Source organism: Oncorhynchus keta, chromosome 14 (assembly GCF_023373465.1).
Source record: "Oncorhynchus keta strain PuntledgeMale-10-30-2019 chromosome 14, Oket_V2, whole genome shotgun sequence".
Lineage (NCBI taxonomy): Eukaryota > Metazoa > Chordata > Actinopteri > Salmoniformes > Salmonidae > Oncorhynchus > Oncorhynchus keta.
This window is the reverse complement of record NC_068434.1, coordinates 64,142,307-64,165,854: the sequence shown is the minus strand read 5'-3', so window position 1 is coordinate 64,165,854 and position 23,548 is coordinate 64,142,307. Positions and strand designations below refer to the sequence as shown.

Genomic DNA, 23,548 nt, shown 5'->3' with positions numbered 1-23,548 from the left:
GGAGGAGGATTTCCAGCTGTGGGACACTTCTCTATCTAGACTCCTTCCTCTCTGCCTCTAGGCTCTCATCACACCTGTGTACCCACAGCTGCACACACGCACACACGCACACACGCACACACACACACACACACACACACACACACACACACACACACACACACACACACACACACACACACACACACACACACACACACACACACACACACACACACACACACACACACACACACACCCCCCTTACACAGTAGCTGAATATTAAGCAAGGCTGCAATCAATATACCAAACACCAAAAAACGGCATGTCCATACATCACCCATTTTATTACATTAAAATAAACTTCATTGCCAATTCAAGGGCATCCATCTGGATGGTAATTATGAACAATTTAAGAATGCACTGTACTCCCCTCTTCTTCTTCTTCTGTGTATAATGTCAAGGATCTCTTGCTGCTCTTATCATTTTCACGGTTTACTAATGTACTTGTGTGTTGGCATAATTATTCATGTCATGATCTCCAGTCATGCTAATGATCGCAGCACTCAGTCTTTAAAGAAGGCACCACAGCCTTATCGTATTAAATCAGTTCGCTGTCATAGCAGCCAAACTAAATATATGTCCACAGCAGTTGAATCACGTGTAAGACAGCACTGTTGAGCTCAGTGCCTCCAGGCCCAGCAGTGAACAGTCCTACGGTAACTCAGAGCTGAGTGGGGTCAGTGGTGTAGTTAGTGGGATCCTCAATGAGGTCTCTTCATTCTTCCCCAGACCACTGTCTGGTGAGTCAGTCAATTGGAGCACATCTCAATGGTTCACTGTAGTATGAGGAGGGTCTCTGCTCCTTCTGGAGGGAGAGTCATGGAGGAGGTGGGCCGTGAAGGAGGTGCAGGCTTCTCTACTAGTTAGCTGGAGAAGAAGTGCTTGACTAGGTCCTTCTTGTTGACCTTCCCCATCTGGATCCTGGGCATCTCCTCCACAAGGACCAGGCCTGTAGGGATGGTGTATGGAGCCATGTGCTCTCAAACACAACACATGACAATTAACACACAGGACTGAAACACAACACATGACAATTAACACATAGGACTGAAACACATATAAAGGCATGCGCATATTAACTCTTCTACTGCTTAACACACAGGCACACACACACAAGCACGCACACACAGGCACGCACACACAGGAACCCACACACAGGCACCCACACACAAGCACGCACACACAAGCACGCACACACAGGCACGCACACACAGGAACGCACACACAGGCAATCACACACAGGCACGCGCACACAGGCACGCACACACAGGCAATCACACACAGGCACGCACACACAGGCACGCACACACAGGCACGCACACACAGGCACGCACACACAGGCAATCACACACAGGCAATCACACACAGGCACGCACACACAGGCACGCACACACAGGCAATCACACACAGGCACGCACACACAGGCAATCACACACAGGCAATCACACACAGGCACGCACACACAGGCAATCCCACACAGGCAATCACACACAGGCACGCACACACAGGCACGCACACACAGGCACGCACACACAGGCAATCACACACAGGCACGCACACACAGGCACGCACACACAGGCACGCACACACAGGCATGCACACACACACACACAGGCACAAAGCCACGAGACACTTCTTGAGCGTACACACAATAACAATTACAGTGGAACAAAGGCTGAGCCCCTGGTGTTGCAGTCAGTTTGAGAGATAAGACAACGTCCTTCATACGCACTAGAGCGTCTCTCTCCCTCAGTAATATCCCCCAGACTGCTTCAAGACATTTCCTATTTGGTTAATACAAAACAATACAATCAGCATGAAGTAAAAACAAATAGTCAAGGCAAAAACACAAGGCTGAGCTAATTAAATGTCTGCCATTTTGAATGCATGGTTGTTATGTCGAGTCGTGAAGCCTGCGGCGTTTTTTATTATCTAATGGCTGTGTTGTGGCGATAGACAGAGAATAGTAAATCAACAAATCATATTGTAGCATAGCGTACTTCTGTCCCTCGCAGCAGATGGGTCTGTCTCTCTCTGCATTTCTCTCTATACATGTGGCTGCATGGCTGTGTCAGACAACTGTGTGTGTGTGTGTGTGTGTCTCTCTCTAATGGGGCTTGTTCACACACCCATCTCTCAGAGGCTCTGCCTGTTGTGTGTGTATGTATGTATGTATGTATGTATGTATGTATGTATGTATGTATGTATGTATGTATGTATGTATGTATGTATGTATGTATGTATGTATGTATGTATGTATGTATGTATGTATGTATGTGTGTCTGCACTAGCTAGTGAGGAACACAGCGCTTGACACAGATACAGGGTGACAGCTGAAGCCGGGGCACTGAGGAGTGAGCATCCATGCACTTGTTTGTCCCCCCCTCTCCACCTCCCTTTCTGTTCATCTCCTTCACCCTGGCTGGCCCTGCCTTGGCCCTGTGCTTGCCCGTCCGCAGGCAGCACCTGTGGGTGGGGGGTGACAGGGTCATTGGCAGACAGGCAGCGCTGCTAATCCACCATGCAGGACCAGCAGGGCACAGCAGTAGGGCCGGCACACCCCCACACCATATGGAGCCCGCAGCACAAACAGACACACACACGGCGTGGGCAGAGAGTGATAGAGAGAAAGACAAAGACAGATGGAGGGAGAGAGACAGAGGGAGACAGAAAGAAAGAATACAGACAGCGAGTAAGAGGGGGGCACAAGGAGGGAGAGAGATGGCCTGAGCCATTCCACAGAAAGGGACATGTGTCTTCTGCCAGTGTTGGGGGGCAAAATAAAACCACAGTGACATTTAGAACAAAAAAGAAGCCAAGACCGAAACAGCAACGGCTTGCCTGCCTGACCTCCATCATCATCCCTCCTTTCTTCATCCTCCCTCTCTCTATTCTCTCCTCAGCTCCCTTCATCAGTTGCTATTGATTTTGAGGCTTCAGCAGCAGTTACTATAAACAAGTCTGGATGACTCCCCGGGGGACTGAGCAGTGAAGTCTTCCTCTAATTCAATAACTGCGGTGGACAAAATTCTATTTTCAAAAACACACAATTTAAGGTTTTCGCATGTTCCCAAATAGTAAAGCCACAGAACCATGAACACCAAATGGTTGATGGAATGGAGCAGCATGACAAAGCACAGCTAGCTAGCAGACATACCAACAAATCTAATATACAGTAGATCTATGATTTATAAGCACCTGTATGGAGTGGTTTTGAAATAAATACCTCTACATTTATTGGGAGTTTTAATGTTTTTATATATATATATATATATATATATATATTTTTTTTTTCTCTCTTCGTCCGCCCACGTGTTCTCGCACACCCCGAGAGCTTCTGGTCAGCGGGGTGGTGGCACCGGGATCCTCATCTCTCCCAAGTGGTCATTCTCTCTTTCTCCCCTTACCCATCTGTCTATCGCCTCCTTTGAATTTCATGCTGTCACAGTTACCAGCCCTTTCAAGCTTAACATCCTTATCATTTATCGCCCTCCAGGTCCCCTCGGAGAGTTCATCAATGAGCTTGATGCCTTGATAAGCTCCTTTCCTGAGGACGGCTCACCTCTCACAGTTCTGTGTGTGTGTATATATATGTGTGTGTATGTATGTGTGTTGTAAGTCGCTCTGGATAAGAGCGTCTGCTAAATGACTTAAATGTAAATGTAACATCCCCACGTCTACCTTTGACTCATTCCTCTCTGCCTCCTTCTTTCCACTCCTCTCCTCTTTTGACCTCACCCTCTCACCTTCCCCCCCTACTCACAAGGCAGGCAATACGCTCGACCTCATCTTTACTAGATGCTGTTCTTCCACTAACCTCATTGCAACTCCCCTCCAAGTCTCCGATCACTACCTTGTATCCTTTTCCCTCTCGCTCTCATCCAACACTTCCCACACTGCCCCTACTCGGATGGTATCGCGCCGTCCCAACCTTCGCTCTCTCTCCCCCGCTACTCTCTCCTCTTCCATCCTATCATCTCTTCCCTCTGCTCAAACCTTCTCCAACCTATCTCCTGATTCTGCCTCCTCAACCCTCCTCTCCTCCCTTTCTGCATCCTTTGACTCTCTATGTCCCCTATCTTCCAGGCCGGCTCGGTCCTCCCCTACCGCTCCGTGGCTCGACGACTCATTGCGAGCTCACAGAACAGGGCTCCGGGCAGCCGAGCGGAAATGGAGGAAAACTCGCCTCCCTGCGGACCTGGCATCCTTTCGCTCCCTCCTCTCTACATTTTCCTCCTCTGTCTCTGCTGCTAAAGCCACTTTCTACCACTCTAAATTCCAAGCATCTGCCTCTAACCCTAGGAAGCTCTTTGCCACCTTCTCCTCCCTCCTGAATCCTCCTCCCTCTCTGCAGATGACTTCGTCAACCATTTTGAAAAGAAGGTCGACGACATCCGATCCTCGTTTGCTAAGTCAAACGACACCGCTGGTTCTGCTCACACTGCCCTACCCTGTGCTCTGACCTCTTTCTCCCCTCTCTCTCCAGATGAAATCTCGCGTCTTGTGACGGCCGGCCGCCCAACAACCTGCCCGCTCGACCCTATCCCCTCCTCTCTTCTCCAGACCATTTCCGGAGACCTTCTCCCTTACCTCACCTCGCTCATCAACTCATCCCTGACCGCTGGCTACGTCCCTTCCGTCTTCAAGAGAGCGAGAGTTGCACCCCTTCTGAAAAAACCTACACTCGATCCCTCCGATGTCAACAACTACAGACCAGTATCCCTTCTTTCTTTTCTCTCCAAAACTCTTGAACGTGCCGTCCTTGGCCAGCTCTCCCGCTATCTCTCTCAGAATGACCTTCTTGATCCAAATCAGTCAGGTTTCAAGACTAGTCATTCAACTGAGACTGCTCTTCTCTGTATCACGGAGGCGCTCCGCACTGCTAAAGCTAACTCTCTCTCCTCTGCTCTCATCCTTCTAGACCTATCGGCTGCCTTCGATACTGTGAACCATCAGATCCTCCTCTCCACCCTCTCCGAGTTGGGCATCTCCGGCGCGGCCCACGCTTGGATTGCGTCCTACCTGACAGGTCGCTCCTACCAGGTGGCGTGGCGAGAATCTGTCTCCTCACCACGCGCTCTCACCACTGGTGTCCCCCAGGGCTCTGTTCTAGGCCCTCTCCTATTCTCGCTATACACCAAGTCACTTGGCTCTGTCATAACCTCACATGGTCTCTCCTATCATTGCTATGCAGACGACACACAATTAATCTTCTCCTTTCCCCCTTCTGATGACCAGGTGGCGAATCGCATCTCTGCATGTCTGGCAGACATATCAGTGTGGATGACGGATCACCACCTCAAGCTGAACCTCGGCAAGACGGAGCTGCTCTTCCTCCCGGGGAAGGACTGCCCGTTCCATGATCTCGCCATCACGGTTGACAACTCCATTGTGTCCTCCTCTCAGAGCGCTAAGAACCTTGGCGTGATCCTGGACAACACCCTGTCGTTCTCAACTAACATCAAGTCACCCCACATCTCACGTCACCCCGCTCCTCCGCTCTCTCCACTGGCTTCCAGTTGAAGCTCGCATCCGCTACAAGACCACGGTGCTTGCCTACGGAGCTGTGAGGGGAACGGCACCTCAGTACCTCCAGGCTCTGATCAGGCCCTACACCCAAACAAGGGCACTGCGTTCATCCACCTCTGGCCTGCTCGCCTCCCTACCACTGAGGAAGTACAGTTCCCGCTCAGCCCAGTCAAAACTGTTCGCTGCTCTGGCTCCCCAATGGTGGAACAAACTCCCTCACGACGCCAGGACAGCAGAGTCAATCACCACCTTCCGGAGACACCTGAAACCCCACCTCTTTAAGGAATACCTAGGATAGGATAAAGTAATCCTTCTCACCCCCCCCCCCTTAAAAGATTTAGATGCACTATTGTAAAGTGGCTGTTCCACTGGATGTTATAAGGTGAATGCACCAATTTGTAAGTCGCTCTGGATAAGAGCATCTGCTAAATGACTTAAATGTAAATGTAAATGTAATTTTTTTTTTACTAATGCTGCTTCATGGCGCTATAAAACTAGTGTGACAATAATGTCCTTTGTTTTGCCTGTAACCTGTCCCAGGTCTTCAGCTCTGACAGGGTCATGCTCCGCCCTCTCTTCAGCTGCACCACCGCTGTCACCTTCTGTTCCCAGGTGGCGTCCCGAGCACCAATCACAGCCACATCTGAGAGGTCAGGGGTCACCACACATGGACAACACCCTGAAAGCTACTGTAATATGTCAACGAGTCAAATGATTAATGTTGTTTAAATCCAACCAATCTAAAAAAAATGGTGCTAATCTTAATGGTGGCAGCCATGGAAACACAAATGTCTGAGTCTTTAGGCCAAGCGCCGGTGTAAGTCCCTGCAGTGGAAAAGCACAATGAAGGAGCCAGTGGAGGGGGTGTTTACCTGTGGTATCAGGGTGGGCTAGCAGGGGTCGCTGCACCTCCAGAGCACTGATCCTATAGCCTCCACTCTTTATGATGTCCACAGAGGTGCGGCCCATGATCCAGTACACTCCATCCGTATAGACCACCGTGTCCCCTGCAGGACACCATACAAACAAGGGATACCGGGCTTAGATAGGAGAAACACAGAAAAACAAGCCCACCCTAAACAAAAACTGCTTAACAGAGCTCATTTATCAAAGGCATGCACATCTACCATGTACTGAAAAAACGCACACACTCCATCATTCAACCCCTACTCCCACCGGGTTGTCATATGACTTGGCATATTGGGTGTAATATAGGCTTGTGTGTGGAGGAGGGAGAGATGGTGGGTGGCATAACCACGCAGGTCTGCTCAGTGTGTCTGAGACTCACAGTACCACAACGCAGGCCTGCTCAGTGTGTCTGAGACTCACAGTACCACAACGCAGGTCTGCTCAGTGTGTCTGAGACTCACAGTACCACAACGCAGGCCTGCTCAGTGTGTCTGAGACTCACAGTACCACAACGCAGGCCTGCTCAGTGTGTCTGAGACTCACAGTACCACAACGCAGGCCTGCTCAGTGTGTCTGAGACTCACAGTACCACAACGCAGGCCTGCTCAGTGTGTCTGAGACTCACAGTACCACAACGCAGGCCTGCTCAGTGTGTCTGAGACTCACAGTACCACAACGCAGGCCTGCTCAGTGTGTCTGAGACTCACAGTACCACAACGCAGGCCTGCTCAGTGTGTCTGAGACTACCACAACGCAGTGAGACTCACAGTACCACAACGCAGGCCTGCTCAGTGTGTCTGAGACTCACAGTACCACAACGCAGGCCTGCTCAGTGTGTCTGAGACTCCTACCACAACGCAGGCCTGCTCAGTGTGTCTGAGACAGTACCACAACGCAGGCCTGCTCAGTGTGTCTGAGACTCCACAACGCAGGCCTGCTCAGTGTGTCTGAGACTCACAGTACCACAACGCAGGCCTGCTCAGTGTGTCTGAGACTCACAGTACCACAACGCAGGCCTGCTCAGTGTGTCTGAGACTCACAGTACCACAACGCAGGCCTGCCTGACTCACAGTACCACAACAGCTCAGTGTGTCTGAGACTCACAGTACCACAACGCAGGCCTGCTCAGTGTGTCTGAGACTCACAGTACCACAACGCAGGCCTGCTCAGTGTGTCTGAGACTCACAGTACCACAACGCAGGCCTGCTCAGTGTGTCTGAGACTCACAGTACCACAACGCAGGCCTGCTCAGTGTGTCTGAGACTCACAGTACCACAACGCAGGCCTGCTCAGTGTGTCTGAGACTCACAGTACCACAACGCAGGCCTGCTCAGTGTGTCTGAGACTCACAGTACCACAACGCAGGCCTGCTCAGTGTGTGAGACTGTACCACAACGCACAGTGTGTCTGAGACACCACAACGCAGGCCTGCTCAGTGTGTCTGAGAACAGCAGGCCTGCTCAGTGTGTCTGAGACTCACAGTACCACAACGCAGGCCTGCTCAGTGTGTCTGAGACTCACAGTACCACAACGCAGGCCTGCTCAGTGTGTCTGAGACTCACAGTACCACAACGCAGGCCTGCTCAGTGTGTCTGAGACTCACAGTACCACAACGCAGGCCTGCTCAGTGTGTCTGAGACTCACAGTACCACAACGCAGGCCTGCTCAGTGTGTCTGAGACTCACAGTACCACAACGCAGGCCTGCTCAGTGTGTCTGAGACTCACAGTACCACAACGCAGGCCTGCTCAGTGTGTCTGAGACTCACAGTACCACAACGCAGGCCTGCTCTGAGACTCACAGTACCACAACGCAGGCCTGCTCAGTGTGTCTGAGACTCACAGTACCACAACGCAGGCCTGCCTGAGACTCACAGTACCACAACGCAGGCCTGCTCTGAGACTCACAGTACCACAACGCAGGCAACGCAGGCCTGAGACTCACAGTACCACAACGCAGGCCTGTCTGAGACTCACAGTACCACAACGCAGGCCTGCTCAGTGTGTCTGAGACTCACAGTACCACAACGCAGGCCTGCTCAGTGTGTCTGAGACTCACAGTACCACAACGCAGGCCTGCTCAGTGTGTCTGAGACTCACAGTACCACAACGCAGGCCTGCTCAGTGTGTGAGACTGAGCAGGCCTGCTCACTGAGACTCACAGTACCACAACGCAGGCCTGCTCAGTGTGTCTGAGACTCACAGTACCACAACGCAGGCCTGCTCAGTCTGAGACTCACAGTACCACAACGCAGGCCTGCTCAGTGTGTCTGAGACTCACAGTACCACAACGCAGGCCTGCTCAGTGTCTGAGTCTACCACAACGCAGGCCTGACTCACAGTACCACAACGCAGGCCTGCTCAGTGTGTCTGAGACTCACAGTACCACAACGCAGGCCTGCTCAGTGTGTCTGAGACTCACAGTACCACAACGCAGGCCTGCCTGAGCTCAGTGTGTCTGAGACTCACAGTACCACAACGCAGGCCTGCTCAGTGTGTCTGAGACTCACAGCAGGCCTGCTCAGTGTGTCTGAGACTCACAGTACCACAACGCAGGCCTGCTCAGTGTGTCTGAGACTCACAGTACCACAACGCAGGCCTGCTCAGTGTGTCTGAGACTCACAGTACCACAACGCAGGCCTGCTCAGTGTGTCTGAGACTCACAGTACCACAACGCAGGCCTGCTCAGTGTGTCTGAGACTCACAGTACCACAACGCAGGCCTGCTCAGTGTGTCTGAGACTCACAGTACCACAACGCAGGCCTGCTCAGTGTGTCTGAGACTCACAGTACCAGGCCAACTGAGACTCACAGGCCTGCTCAGTGTGTCTGAGACTCACAGTACCACAACGCAGGCCTGCTCAGTGTGTCTGAGACTCACAGTACCACAACGCAGGCCTGCTCAGTGTGTTTGAGACTCACAGTACCACAACGCAGGCCTGCTCAGTGTGTCTGAGACTCACGGTACCACAACGCAGGCCTGCTCAGTGTGTCTGAGACTCACAGTACCACAACGCAGGCCTGCTCAGTGTGTCTGAGACTCACAGTACCACACCGCAGGCCTGCTTGATTAGTGCGTCAGAGACTCAGAAGAACCCCAGTAAACATGGCCAGCACAGTCCACAGACCACAGCAGAACAGCTGAGACTGAGAGCTTCATCAATCAGCAGGTGAATGGCAATATCCTGGACGCTACACACAGGCATGAAAACACACACACACCCAGGCTGCTGATGCATTCAACCTGCTTTGCCTCTATCTCTTGGGCAAATAGCTGAGAGGGAAGAGAGAGGGAGAGAGAGAGAGAGAGCAGCTCAGCTGGAGTTCCCCTTAATTACCTCCCCCATGCCCACCACTGATTAGCAGCACAACGCCAAGACTCAGGTGTGCTGGGCTGTCTCAGTGGCACTGTAAGAACAACAGCCTATATAATATATAAAAACACAAACAACCGTGGACTATATCTGGGAGCTGGCTGACTTCCAGGCCACCTGACACCTCATCACTAGGTAACACTTTCTCTTAGTGGAAACGCCACACCTACCAGCCAGGGCTCAGAGAGAGGCTGAGGAGAGGAACACTGACTGTCTGTCATACTGTGACCTCAGACAGAAGAGCCATGCTAGACACCTACTGGTGTTACCCCGGGGGAGTATTGGATGGGTGTGTGTGTGTTTGGGAGTGGTGTGTGGAAGGGAGAGTTTATGTGTGTGTGTTGGGTGGGTGGGGGCTGGTTATTGAGTGTGAGGGCTCAGCTGGGGCTGGGGGATGATGAGGAGGGGAAGTGGGTCATTGTGGTGGATGAGTGTGGGACTGAGAGAGGTAGAGAGGGTGAGGGGGAGGTGTGGAGAGAAGGCGAGAGTCCTGTTGGATCATTACAGAGTCCCCAGCTGAGGCAGGGAGAGGGAAATGAAGGCTGCGTGAGAAGTGTGGGCATGTATTGGGCAGCGTGAGAGGATGTATTGGGCAGAGTGAGAGGTGTGGGGATGTATTGGGCAGTGTGAGAGGTGTGGGGATGTATTGGGCAGCGTGAGAGGTGTGGGGATGTATTGGGCAGCGTGAGAGGTGTGGGGATGTATTGGGCAGCGTGAGAGGTGTGGGGATGTATTGGGCAGAGTGAGAGGTGTGGGGATGTATTGGGCAGAGTGAGAGGTGTGGGGATGTATTGGGCAGCGTGAGAGGTGTGGGGATGTATTGGGCAGAGTGAGAGGTGTGGGGATGTATTGGGCAGAGTGAGAGGTGTGGGGATGTATTGGGCAGAGTGAGAGGTGTGGGGATGTATTGGGCAGAGTGAGAGGTGTGGGGATGTATTGGGCAGCGTGAGAGGTGTGGGGATGTATTGGGCAGCGTGAGAGGTGTGGGGATGTATTGGGCAGCGTGAGAGGTGTGGGGATGTATTGGGCAGCGTGAGAGGTGTGGTGATGTATTGGGCAGAGTGAGAGGTGTGGGGATGTATTGGGCAGAGTGAGAGGTGTGGGGATGTATTGGGCAGCGTGAGAGGTGTGGGGATGTATTGGGCAGAGTGAGAGGTGTGGGGATGTATTGGGCAGTGTGAGAGGTGTGGGGATGTATTGGGCAGCGTGAGAGGTGTGGGGATGTATTGGGCAGTGTGAGAGGTGTGGGGATGTATTGGGCAGAGTGAGAGGTGTGGGGATGTATTGGGCAGCGTGAGAGGTGTGGGGATGTATTGGGCAGCGTGAGAGGTGTGGGGATGTATTGGGCAGAGTGAGAGGTGTGGGGATGTATTGTGCAGCGTGAGAGGTGTGGGGATGTATTGGGCAGCGTGAGAGGTGTGGGGATGTATTGGGCAGAGTGAGAGGTGTGGGGATGTATTGGGCAGCGTGAGAGGTGTGGGGATGTATTGGGCAGCGTGAGAGGTGTGGGGATGTATTGGGCAGCGTGAGAGGTGTGGGGATGTATTGGGCAGCGTGAGAGGTGTGGGGATGTATTGGGCAGCGTGAGAGGTGTGGGGATGTATTGGGCAGCGTGAGAGGTGTGGGGATGTATTGGGCTGTGTGAGAGGTGTGGGGATGTATTGGGCTGTGTGAGAGTGGTGGGGATGTATTAGGATTTGTGGGGGGGTTAAGCAGGTGCTGGAGAACGGGGCCTGGCCCAAGGCTGGTGGGTGGTGACTGGTGGAGGACAAGTGGAAGGTGCAGCAGATGACACATCCACAAGGTCACTCAGCCTCTCTGTCTCTCTCTCTGACTGCCTTCATTAGAGATACAGCATCAGGAGAAGAGAACTACGACATGACCTTCTATTCAGTCTCACTTTTACCAGACGATATAGTCACCTCTACCTTCTATGACTCAGATCATATCAGTGTACATGATCATATGCATAGTACACACTTGCCATCGTATATGGTATCAAGGTAAGGAAATACTAGATAAAGACTTGAGCATAAATCAAAACCAGTTTAGTTACAGTCTCTCATCTCCTCTCTATCACTCGCGCACTTAATCATCTCAACCTCCCAAAATGCATTTATCTTTCCTCTCAACTCTTCATCTCTCTATCCATCCTGCATCTTTCAGCACGCTCCTCTTTCAGTACTGCGACTCCTCCATCCCCTCCATCTCCCCTTTCTCACTCTCTCTCCCCTCCCCCTCCTTTCTACAGTGTCTCTTCCTCTCCCATTGCCTGCCTGCCTCCCTCCCTCTCTCTCCTCTCTCTCTCTCTCTCCCCCCTCTCTCTCTCTCCTCTCCTCTCTCTCTCTCTCCCTCTCCTCTCTCTCTCTCCCTCTCTCTCTCTCCTCTCTCTCTCTCTCTCCCTCTCTCTCTCTCCTCTCTCTCTCTCTCTCTCCCCTCTCTCTCTCTCCCCTCTCTCTCTCCCCCCTCTCTCTCTCCCCTCTCTCTCTCCCCTGCCCTCTCTCTCTCTCTCCTCCCTGCCTCCGCCGAGCACAGCATCAATAGAGGGCCCATCTGTTCCCATACATCACGCACTTCATTTCAGTTTATTAGCCGGGATAAATCATAAATATTTCATTATACATCACGGGCGGCTGTCGCAGGGACGCCGCAATTTATCACCGCTGCCCTCTCTCCCGGCTCCGCGCCGGAGCAATAAGCTTTCCAGTCTATTAAACAAGATTGATACAGTGTGTAAATTTAGATATTGGGAATTTCTTCACAGACCACTGCTCTGCACTGATAGGCCGGGGCAACGGGGGAGGAGGGGAGGATGAGGGGAGGAGAGGAACTGGATGGGTGTTAACATCAGTAATAGTGTATTTACAGTTTACCCTTCCTTCCCTTCGGTTTTAAGGAAGAAAACCCCAAAAGCCAGGAATAATTTAGTCACAGGCGTATAGCCCCGTTCTCATGTAAATAGAAAGTAGAATGAGAACATGTTTTACATGACTACAGATGCCTGGAATGCCATGGGGTTGGAGGGGAATATATGCATAGCTTTTCACTTCACCCCTCTTTACTGCTCAATGATGTCTGAGGGGAAAGGGGTCTACACTCACAGCAGACAGACATACAGTGGGGCAAAAAAGTATTTAGTCAGCCACCAATTGTGCAAGTTCTCCCACTTAAAAAGATGAGAGAGGCCTGTAATTTTCATCCTAGGTACACTTCAACTATGACAGACAAAATGAGAAGAAAAACATCCAGAAAATCACATTGTAGGATTTTTTAAATGAATTTATTTGCAAATTATGGTGGAAAATAAGTATTTGGTCACCGACAAACAAGCAAGATTTCTGTCTCTCACAGACCTGTAACAACTTCTTTAAGAGGCTCCTCTGCCCTCCACTCGTTACCTGTATTAATGGCACCTGTTTGAACTTGTTATCAGTATACAAGACACCAAGACCACTGATAATCTCCCTCGATCTGGGGCTCCACGCAAGATCTCACCCCGTGGGGTCAAAATGATCACAAGAAAGGTGAGCAAAAATCCCACAACCACACGGGGGGACCTAGTGAATGACCTGCAGAGAGCTGGGACCAAAGTAACAAAGCCTACCATCAGCATTTCAAGGTCCTGGAGTGGCCTAGCCAGTCTCCAGATTTCAACCCCATAGAAAATCTTTGGAGGGAGTTGAAAGTCCGTGTTGCCCAGCAACAGCCCCAAAACATCACTGCTCTAGAGGAGATCTGCATGGAGGAATGGGCCAAAATACCAGCAACAGTGTGTTTGACCTTGTGTTTGACCTCTGTCATTGCCAACAAAGGGTATATAACAAAGTATTGAGATAACCTTTTGTTATTGACCAAATACTTATTTTCCACCATAATTTGCAAATAAATTAATTAAAAATCCTACAATGTGATTTTCTGGATTTTTTTTTCTAATTTTGTCTGTCATAGTTGAAGTGTACCTATGATGAAAATTACAGGCCTCTCTCATCTTTTTAAGTGGGAGAACTTGCACAATTGGTGGCTGACTAAATACTTTTTTGCCCCACTGTATTACTACCATACAGTACAGTCAAACACACTTCAGCTGACTTTGAGACACTTGGTGCTCACTTGACAATGGCTGTTGTGACCTTCTGTCTTTGAGGAAGGGGAAAATAAGGAGAGAGAAACAGCGCCTGTTTGGAATGAGGGACCACTGGGAATAGTGATTGGAGAAGAAACCGATAAAAATGGAGAGGGGGGCTTTTGGAAGTGTGTTACCAGGACACACTGAAGAATACTTGTGATTTGGCATCCCAGTCTCAGTACTGTTGTGGAGGACAAGCGGAGGAGGAGGGAGATATGGACGAGTGGCTTTCTTAATTAAAACGATAAGAAGCCTAATTGCGCTGGGCTTTCATCTCCTTCGTAGGCACGGGGGGAAAAAAGCCATGGATGGAACGGAAGAAATGAAAAACAGTGGCATGAGGAAAGAACGTAACAGAAGATGGAGTGCAGAGAAAGTTCCTGGTCTGCAGTGGCATGTCTCCACTCCTCCCACCTCACTTCCCAGTGTCTGCTTCCCCCTGCCTGCCACCATGATCTCAAGCCTGGCCAAGTCTGAGACAGGGAAAAGGGCAGGGAAGTGGCAGTCAGCACTGCCCAAAGCCAGAGAAAACACAGAGGCACAGACATACACCCACACTTGTCTCTGGGTGCTCTGGGCACACTCAGTGGTAAGGTTACACCGTAGGAGGTTTTTGGTGTGTGAGGGGGCTCTAGAAAGGGCAGAGTGAGACAAATGACAAAGGCCACGCTCAACGGCACACACACTTCTGTCAACTCCAGGCGCCGCTGCTCTAGGTGTTAGAGAGGGACACATGGAACAACGTCTGTGCCAGTTGAAAGACATCAAGTCAATCCTGTATCAGTCAGTCAGCATTTTCACCTCACACAAGACGCCATCAACCAACTAAGTAGCGTATTGATGAAGATAAGCCAGTAGCCATGTTCTCAGTGAGAACATCCAGCATCACAGCAAGAGGAGAAGGCCTTATCGGAGCTGGATGAATGGGGGGGGTCTGCTACTCTGTTCACAGCCATCTCTCTTTAAGAACAACAGTCAACACAAAGCAGGGAGACATTAATATTAATGCCAACATTAAAACCCAGGCGGCTAAATGGAACAGCTAATGAGGATGAATAACAGACAACCGCTGACAAAAATCACCAGCTCTGATGTTATTTATCATCCTTAACTTTTGTCACAGCTCCTTTTTGCGTAATTAATATCGTACAAGAAAGCGGCTTCGCACTCGGATGAGTGATCTCATTTGTTTAATACAATGCAATTAAAGGGAGAGAATTGCTTTATGTTAATGTTACTGACTATGTTGCTCGCGGTTGATTATCGTCTTGGTGAGATAGCGAACAAACTTTTACGATTGATAACCTCTCCCGGGAGATCTGGCGTGTACTTAAGCTAACTACTTGACTACAGTTTGCATGCAACTGTTCACCATGTTTGACACACCGAGCCGGTGCAGTAGCAAGCTCCCTAGAATCTAAACCAAAACCATGTATGCCAAGACATAGCCGAGATCAACATGGCAGCACACTGACTACACTGTAGCGGTATACTTACAGCCTGTTCCTTCCTTCCATCCTACCGATACCTCCATCCTCTCCTCTCATGGCCAACTCTATCAGAACAACACAAAGCGCTCCCTCCATCCCTTTCCATCTGCCATCAGCCACAGCATGCCCACAGTTGACAGCCAGCTCAGAAAATACTTTGTTGAAGCACCTTTGGCAGCGATTACAACCTCGAGACTTCTTGGGTATGACGCTACAAGCTTTGCACACCCATTTTTTCTCACATTCTTCTCTGCAGATCCGCTCAAGCTCTGTCAGGTTTGATGGGGAGCGTTGCTGCACAGCTATTTTAAAGGTCTCCCCAGAGATGTTTGATCAGGTTCATGTCCGGGTTCTGGCTGGGCCACTCAAAGACATTCAGAGACTTGTCCCGAAGCCATTCCTGCGTTGTCTTGGCTGTGTGCTTAGGGTCGTTGTCCTGTTGGAAGGTGAACCTTCGCCCCAGTCTGAGGTCCTGAGGGCTCTGGAGCAGATTTTCATCAAGGACCTCTCTGTACTTTGATCTGTTCATCTTTACCTCGATCCTGACTAGTCTCCCAGTCCCTGCCGCTGAAAAACATCCCCGCTGCCATCATGCTGTTGTAGAAACATCTGAAGGATGATCAATGGAAACAGGATGCACCTGAGATCAATATCAAGTCTCATAGCAAAGGGTCTGAATACTGATGTAAATAAGGTATGTTTTTTATTCTTAGTAAACATTTGCAAACATTTCTAAAAACCTGTTTTCCCTTTGTCATTATGGGGTATTGTTTGTAGATTGATGAGGAATAAAATTGATTTTAGAATAAGGCTGTAACGTAACAAAATGTGGGAAAAGGGAAGGGGTCTGACTTTCCAAATGCACTGTAGTATATGTGTGTGTGTGTGTGTGTGTGTGTGTGTGTGTGTGTGTGTGTGTGTGTGTGTGTGTGTGTGTGTGTGTTCGTGTGCGTGTGCGTGTGTGTGCGTGTGGTAAGGTAATGGTAATGAGCCTGGCTCTGTGAGAGGTTCTGCTCTCCTCTCTGCCCTGAGATGAGCTGAGGGAGGATGAGCTCCACTCCTCTCCTCTCCTCCTAGTTAACATTCTCCCCTCTCCCTCCAGTGGCCTGCACACCCACATCCAAGCCTGCCTGTTATTTACGAGCACAGCAAGGCTAATGTGCAGTCCCTAAACAGTGCTTACCCGAGCACTGGCAACTTTTAGGACGCATCCATTATTCATAAGTATGTGCACGCAGCATTTGGAAAATTGCTAATGCTTTCCCTCCCAGCCATCTTTATTTATTGATATATTTATTTATTTATTGTTTTTCAGCACATAATCCATTCCCGGGGAAAAAGAGTGAGCTGTCCTGCTAGAGCGCTGGAGACCAGCTGAACCCCACTTCTCCCAGTCTCTCCCTCTCTCCATTTCTATCTCTGTAGCCCTACCGCTAATAAAATTAATGGTCTTGTTTACGAGGGACAGTCTTAAGGACTCCACTGGAACAATGGAAAAACCTTATTAGTAAGAGCCTAACCACACAGGCAGGCAGCCTGCACACAAACACCAGAGGCAGACGAAATCTGACCACAACAGTCAATATCTCATGGAGAGAGTCGAAGATATCGATCCATCTACAACATTGGTTATGAATTCATGATGGCGTTAGGCCTTGACAGGGTTCCTCACACCGTCTGCGTGCTTGTGTGTCACCAGGTTGAAAAGATGGTTTCAGCAAGGTTTCAGTTACCACGTCCAGAGACTGGCTCATCATTAGTGCTGTATACTTGGGAGGCCATTGGAATGGTAGACCCCAGTCAAACAGTCAGTAACTCTAAACCAGTGTGAATGATCTGCTCAAAAGGTGGCCTGGAGTCCCTGGCCAGTTAACGAGACTGACACACACTGTCCCTCTCCTTGGTAGGTAATCTAGCAGACACAGACAGCTGAAAGGGAGCTACTGAGGAGTACATTTGAAAGCAGGGCAGATTGGAGGAGAGGAAAGAGGCCGAGTGAGTGAGCTGACACAAAGAGAAGTGAGGAAAATCAATGGGAACAAACGTGGTGTGGAGATGGGCGCAAAGTGAGCGCTCAACAGGGTGACAGCTTATCCATAGAGGTGCCAGTCAGGCTGCAGCAGGGCCACACTTACCCAATTAAAGAGACCGCGAGGCAAACAGAAACCATGTTGACCTCTTGGCTCTCCCTGTTCTTTTCTCGTCCTCCCTCTCTTTCTTCCTCTCTCGTCGTCGCCCCCCTCTGCCTGAGGGAGTCTGTGTGTGTGTGGTAAAGGGTGAGCACACTTGGTCAAATCCAATAGGAGGATGAGAGGTTTAAGAGATGGTGAGAGACAGACAGCTAGTTCAGGTGAGGGAGGGAGGGAGGGGTGTTAGATGGAGAAGCGAGCTGGCGGAGAGGGGGAGAGTGTAAGAGGGGGAGTAGGTGTGAGGGTGAAAAGGGTATGAGTGTGAGAGGAAGTCGGTGGAAGTGAGGGAGAGTGTAAGTAGTACTCGTCTTGAATCTCACACCTTTTCACCCTGCCTACCAACAGAGCCAAGATCACACATAGCGACAAACAAAGAACCAGGCACTGGACAGGGAGTAGCATTGTGAAAACTGACACTGTGTCATGAGTTTATCATTACAAATAAGGCTATCTGCGTACCTTCTCCAGCCTCCCTATTCAAATACATGAACTGGCCAGAAGCCTTCAGATGAGGTGACATCAGATCTGACACTCCTAACACCTAGAAGGGCAGCAGAATAGAGTGAATAGACCTGGGCATATAGGGTATGTCAAAGTAAATGTAAAGTAGTGCTGTGGTGAGCAGAGGAGGCTGCTGCGACAAGCTATGGGAGGACAGGCTCATTGTAATGGCTGGAATGGAATAAATTAAACGGTATCAAACAAATCCAACAAATGTTTGACTCCGTTCTATTCCAGTCCAGCCATTACAATGTGCCCGTCCTCTTATAGCTCCTCCCACCAACCTCCGCTGGTAGTGAGGATATAGCTGCCTATGGAGCTGGTGGATGCAGGGTCGCCATGGCAAGCAGGCTGCCTGAGGTGATGGTGCGTGTGACTTTGTGTGTGTGTGTGTGTGTGTGCATGTGTATGTAGGATGGAACAGGCAGGCAGGCGGGTGGGCAGGCAGGCAGGGTGCTTGGCAGTAGCAGCGGCTGGCTAGGGGACTGACTGGCTGGCTGTTCTGTCTGCTGGGAGCTGATTGTGCTGGCTCTCATTATCCGGCCAGTGGGCCTAATGGAGTGTGACAGCAGCGTGCGGCGCACTGGAACTCTGTCCTTCCAGCCCTAAAAGCCAATTAAACCCACTCCACCCTGCCAGCTCCCGCCTTCCTCCCTGCCAGCTCTCCCGAACTCTCTCCCCCTGCAGCCCCTTCTCCATCTGTACCTCCTCCACTCTTTCTTGCCCACTTCTCTCCATTCTTTATCCCTGCCCATCTCTCTGTCTCTGAGCAGCTCCTCTCTCCCTGTAGCCCTGTTCTAAAGCAGGGCTCCTTGGGGGAATGCACAGGGCCAGAGAGGGCCTAGTCGGCCTCTGCACCACTGACAGCTCTGCTCTTCTTCTCCCCAACCCACAGAGGAGTCACAACCACTTAGAGAGGAGAAATGCCTCACAGCACCAAAAACACACATCCTCCATTTATCACAAGCCAGTCACTGAAGGGGAGCGAGACGCCTTCTTCCTAAATGTTTAAATACAGCTCCTGGAGAAAGAGAGGTCATGACAAGCATAGTTCTGACAATGTGCCTCATCCAGTGTTCTGGGTGTGATTGGTGAAGTAGAGAGAACATGGTGAACCCTAGCCAATATTTCACATGAGCTAGTGGTCATGTGAAATATTCACTAGTCTTTCGCAGCCCTCCCATAGTATTGTATCATCAGGCTGTCCCTCAAGGTATGGGCCTGTGTCCTGTAGCTGCATACCAGTCAATAAATCATGAGATGACAGTGTGTTCCTGACAGACAGTGTACTGTACCTGTTTTGAACCAGTCCTCCTCAGTGAAAGACTCCCTGGTGGCCTCTGGTTTGTTCCAGTACTCTGTGAAGACCTGGTCTCCTCGCACCATCAGCTCCCCCTCCAACGCACCTAGAGACAGAGAGACAGACAACACACACACACACACACACACACACACACACACACACACACACACACACACACACACACACACACACACACACACACACACACACACACACTACAGTGGGTGGCTAAGACAGACAGGGTCCTGGACATGCTAACCGTATATGTTTTTTAACAACATGAACATTCTGCTTAGACATATGTTTCTTCTTCTACAGAATCTGTAAGTTCTAATGTATCTATGGATGTGAGTGTTTCTGACTGCTGAATACCTGAGTTTCTCTGCTGTTGCCCTCGGCGACGGTGGTGCTGGCTGCTTTCGTCATGACGATGCAAACCTCCACTCCTGGAAGAGGGACACCGACTGCACCTGCACACACACAAACAACGCTAAATACTCACATCATGCATACACAATGGAACTAATTACACTCTCACAATTAATGCGAATGGTTTTAAGTAAAACCATTTTCACGTCCAAAATATTTGCATCAACAAAAATAAATGAAAATATAGTGATATAATGACAATCCTTCTCCTACACATATGAATGCACACTCTTTCCCCTCTCCTGAGGCATTTTCTCCTTCTGTCTGACCTATAGAGAGATAAGCTCTAATGACTGCCTCCGCCAAAAGAGAAGGAAACCTTTGTGAAACCTCTCTCTCTCTCTCTCTCTCTCTCTCTCTCTCTCTCTCTCTCTCTCTCTCTCTCTCTCTCTCTCTCTCTCTCTCTCTCTCTCTCTCTCTCTCTCTCTCTCTCTCTCTCTCTCGACACTGTGGGCCATGTCATTTCACAGGCCACTGCTCTCCCAATAAAGAACAGGGCAGACAGGCCATGATTACAAAATTACTCCCTGCTTCATATTGATCTAATCAACTTTAGCCCTGATTGGCAATGCCAATCAAACACACTCCGTTTCCACTTCATCATCAGAGCAAGAAGCACAGAGATACAAACTCTCTTCCCATCGTTTCAAAACCAGACCAGCCTAGTTTATCTCTGTCAAGTCAGTCTTCTCTCTAAAGCCACTTCCTGTCCTTTCCCTCCTGTCCCCTTCATTCAAGGTTTTTTTGTGTGAGAGGATGACGTCCATCTCAGTCCCTGTCTTGTTGTTTTTCTCCCAGGGTTGTGTCCCAGTGAGCTGGGTAATCGTCAGTGTGTCCTCATTCCTCCTCACTCTCCAAACACAGCAGAAAGCTGCCAATGACGGGGTGATAAAAAGAGCTTTCTCCCCTCAATCACAAAACTAAACAAAATCCATTTATACTTGAGCCCGAGCAATCTCTCGCTCTTCCCCTCTTGGTCTCCCTCACTTTTTCTCTCCATTCACGAAGGAGGCCAGACATATTTTGGAGTCATGTAGCATTCAAGTCATCGTTACTTTACTGATAATTGAGATTGACTGCCACTTCAAAGGCTACAGGCAGAACAGAAAGACTGGAGGGGAATTACAAAAAGGGGACGAGGGCTAAACGAGTGACTAGAAACTCAAAATAGAAGATCGAAATATTACAGAGCTGTGTTCTACGCACATTCCACACAGGGAACAATTACTAACCATGCAGGGGAATGAAGACAGCATTGAGAGGGGCATAAGGTCGTTGAGTGACAGCTGGAAATGACTAATGAACTGATATGGCCAACATCAGCCCTCTGCCGAAAATAGCATAAATAATCAATTCAAACAATAACAACAACAACATTCCAGTGGTATTAGGAATAAGATAACATCTTATTATGCAGACGTCCTCATTACTGCCCTTTTCTTCATGCCTATTAAAGCAGAGTTGAATTAATATAGCTTTATAGATATACAGTAAGTGTGTGTGTGTGTGTGTGTGTGTGTGTGTGTGTGTGTGTGTGTGTGTGTGTGTGTGTGTGTGTGTGTATGTGTAGTGGAATGTAGCCGGCCCTGTGGCGACAGCCCTGTCAGAAACACAATGGCTCCCCTGACTGCACAGAGGCCCATTAACAAGGCTCCATCAGTGGGCCCATCTGAACCTCTAATTACGACTGCAGCATCAGCCATGCCAGCCAGCCAGCCAGCCAGCCAGCCACACACTCAACCAGCCAGCTAGAGTTTTCAAATGAGACCAGCCAGGCAGAGAGGAGGAGGAAAAGGAGAGGCGAGGATGGAGGGAGGGAGAGGAGCAGAGAGCTGTGTGCGGTGCAGCTCCAAGCCTGCCTTCTCCATGCATAATTCAGCAGCCTTCCTTCACGCTGTGCTCTCTCTGGGCTGCCCTGGGGAACTGACAGCCCTGCGCCCCCTGGAGCACTGCTGGAGCACTGCTGCTCAAACCCCCCAACAACCTCCCCACAACCTCCCCCAAACACAAAGCACAGGGAAGGGAGAAAGTGAGATGGAGAGGGGAGAGAGAGAGGGGGAAAGGGGAGAGGAGAGAAGGGGGAGGGTGAAAGGGTGTGAAGTGAAAGGGTGGGGGTTGAGATGCTCAAAGTCATTCTGCTGAAAGGGGACATGTGTCTCCTGCCAGGGCTGGTGTTAGAGGGGGGAAACAAAAGAGGAAACAAAAACAGAATGAAAGAAAAAAATACAAATGAGATGGAGATGAATAGATTAAGAGAGAGATAGCTTTAGGGTATAGCCTACTCCTCAGTGTGAAGCCAAACATAAATCAAATTACGACCACCAACATGACACAAATGCAACTCTGTGTATACTCACTCATAAAATAACAATACATGTCTTTAATAGACTGTCATAAATAAACTCATAATAAAACACAAGTTGATTAGTTAACAGTTGACAGTTGTTTTGAATGGGTGGAGTGCTGTGGAGGAAGGGGGGGACGGGACTGGAGTGTTCTTTTCTGAGAGCTCTATGGTTGTTATTGATTTGTTTCACCTACTTTAAAAGGAGACGTCATCGCACACGCTCTTCCACAAGTGTCTCATAGACTGCTGCTGGAAAGACGTCGATGCGACCGCAGCGTCTCAGAGCTGGTCTTAATAACCACCTCCCAGGATTAAATAGAACCTGCCTCTTTATTTCAAACAGGCGCTCACAACAACAGACACCGCATTAGCTGGGCTACTGACAGTCAAATTAGGCTGCCTTGTCATAATGCTGCTTTGAAGATCCTCCACTCAAAAGACTAGAAGGGGAATGGAAAGACTGAAGAAAGGAACACAGCCCTCCAGTCACCGGAGGATGGAACCAGAAACAACAACAACTAAACCACCTGGAATAAGAACATAGGTAAACCAGACAGAAATAGTCTGATCAACACCATGTACCTCAGACAACTGAGACAACTGTCAGACAGAGCAAAAAGACAGCGCTCCAACAGAGCCTGTCTGCATGTTGTAATATTAATTAAAGACAGTCTCACTGTCATACAGTTTCTGGATGTGTGTGAGGTTATGACATCACTGTACAAAGGAAAATGGTGGTGGTCAATGGTGTGTGTACCTGGGATACGAGGACCCTCCAGGGGGTTGGACAGGGCCATGCCTATCTCTGTCATGCCGTAGCGCTCCAACAGGGTGTGTCCTGTGATCTCCTCCCAGCGTAGCAGGGTGGGCTGAGGAAGGGCAGAAGAGCCAGACACCATCGGCCTGGGGTTAGAGGGGGAAGTCTGGGTCACACACAGTAAAGGCCCAGGCTCTGATGAAGCCATCTCTTTTCAATGGCCTTAGCATTGACTGGAGTAGCTTCAAGAGGGAGTAGGGTTGCAAAGGGAGGGTATATTACTGTAAACTTTCTAAGTTTACCAGTGAACTACCAGCATTTTGGTGACTTTCAGGTTTTTGGGTGAATTTTACAAGATGACATCTAGTGGCCTTTTGGGGTACTTCAGATTATTACATGTGTCTAATTATCTCTGGCCCTGTGTGGCCTTATCAAATTATGACAAAGCTGTAAAACATTATCCTAAATCAAGATTCCCCAACTGGTTGGCCCATGAGCCAAATTTGTCCCACGGGTGGCTTTATTCCCCCCCCCCCCAAAGGTTTAAAATGATTA

The 23,548-nt window shown here is 49.8% G+C and overlaps 1 protein-coding gene and 1 long non-coding RNA gene across 7 annotated transcripts in view; one reads left to right on the top strand and one right to left on the bottom strand.

Moving 5' to 3' along the window:
* Positions 1-307: 307 nt before the first annotated feature.
* Positions 308-23,548, bottom strand: part of LOC118372226 (malonate--CoA ligase ACSF3, mitochondrial-like) — a 52,187-nt gene continuing 28,946 nt past the window's right edge. The window contains exons 4-8 of one of the 4 annotated variants that reach the window (XM_035758029.2): positions 22,994-23,139; positions 19,833-19,930; positions 19,453-19,563; positions 6,444-6,578; positions 308-1,019 (exon numbers count right to left, since the gene is read on the bottom strand). In XM_035758029.2, coding sequence (XP_035613922.2) covers positions 808-1,019; positions 6,444-6,578; positions 19,453-19,563; positions 19,833-19,930; positions 22,994-23,139 — 702 coding nt within the window. In that variant the 3' untranslated portion in view covers positions 308-807. Of the gene's footprint in view, positions 1,020-5,202; positions 6,261-6,443; positions 6,579-19,452; positions 19,564-19,832; positions 19,931-22,993; positions 23,140-23,548 lie in introns of those variants that run through there. The other 3 variants (XM_035758033.2, XM_035758032.2, XM_035758035.2) reach the window with 3 other exon arrangements.
* On the top strand, positions 9,300-12,059 carry LOC127907334 (uncharacterized). Of its 3 annotated transcripts, XR_008064173.1 has the most exons (4): positions 9,300-10,629; positions 10,688-10,890; positions 11,123-11,209; positions 11,268-12,059. It is a non-coding gene; the product is annotated as an uncharacterized LOC127907334 (long non-coding RNA). The 3 variants fall into 3 exon arrangements; XR_008064172.1 differs by having other exon boundaries at positions 9,300-10,890; positions 11,123-11,180; positions 11,297-12,059; XR_008064171.1 differs by having other exon boundaries at positions 9,300-10,890.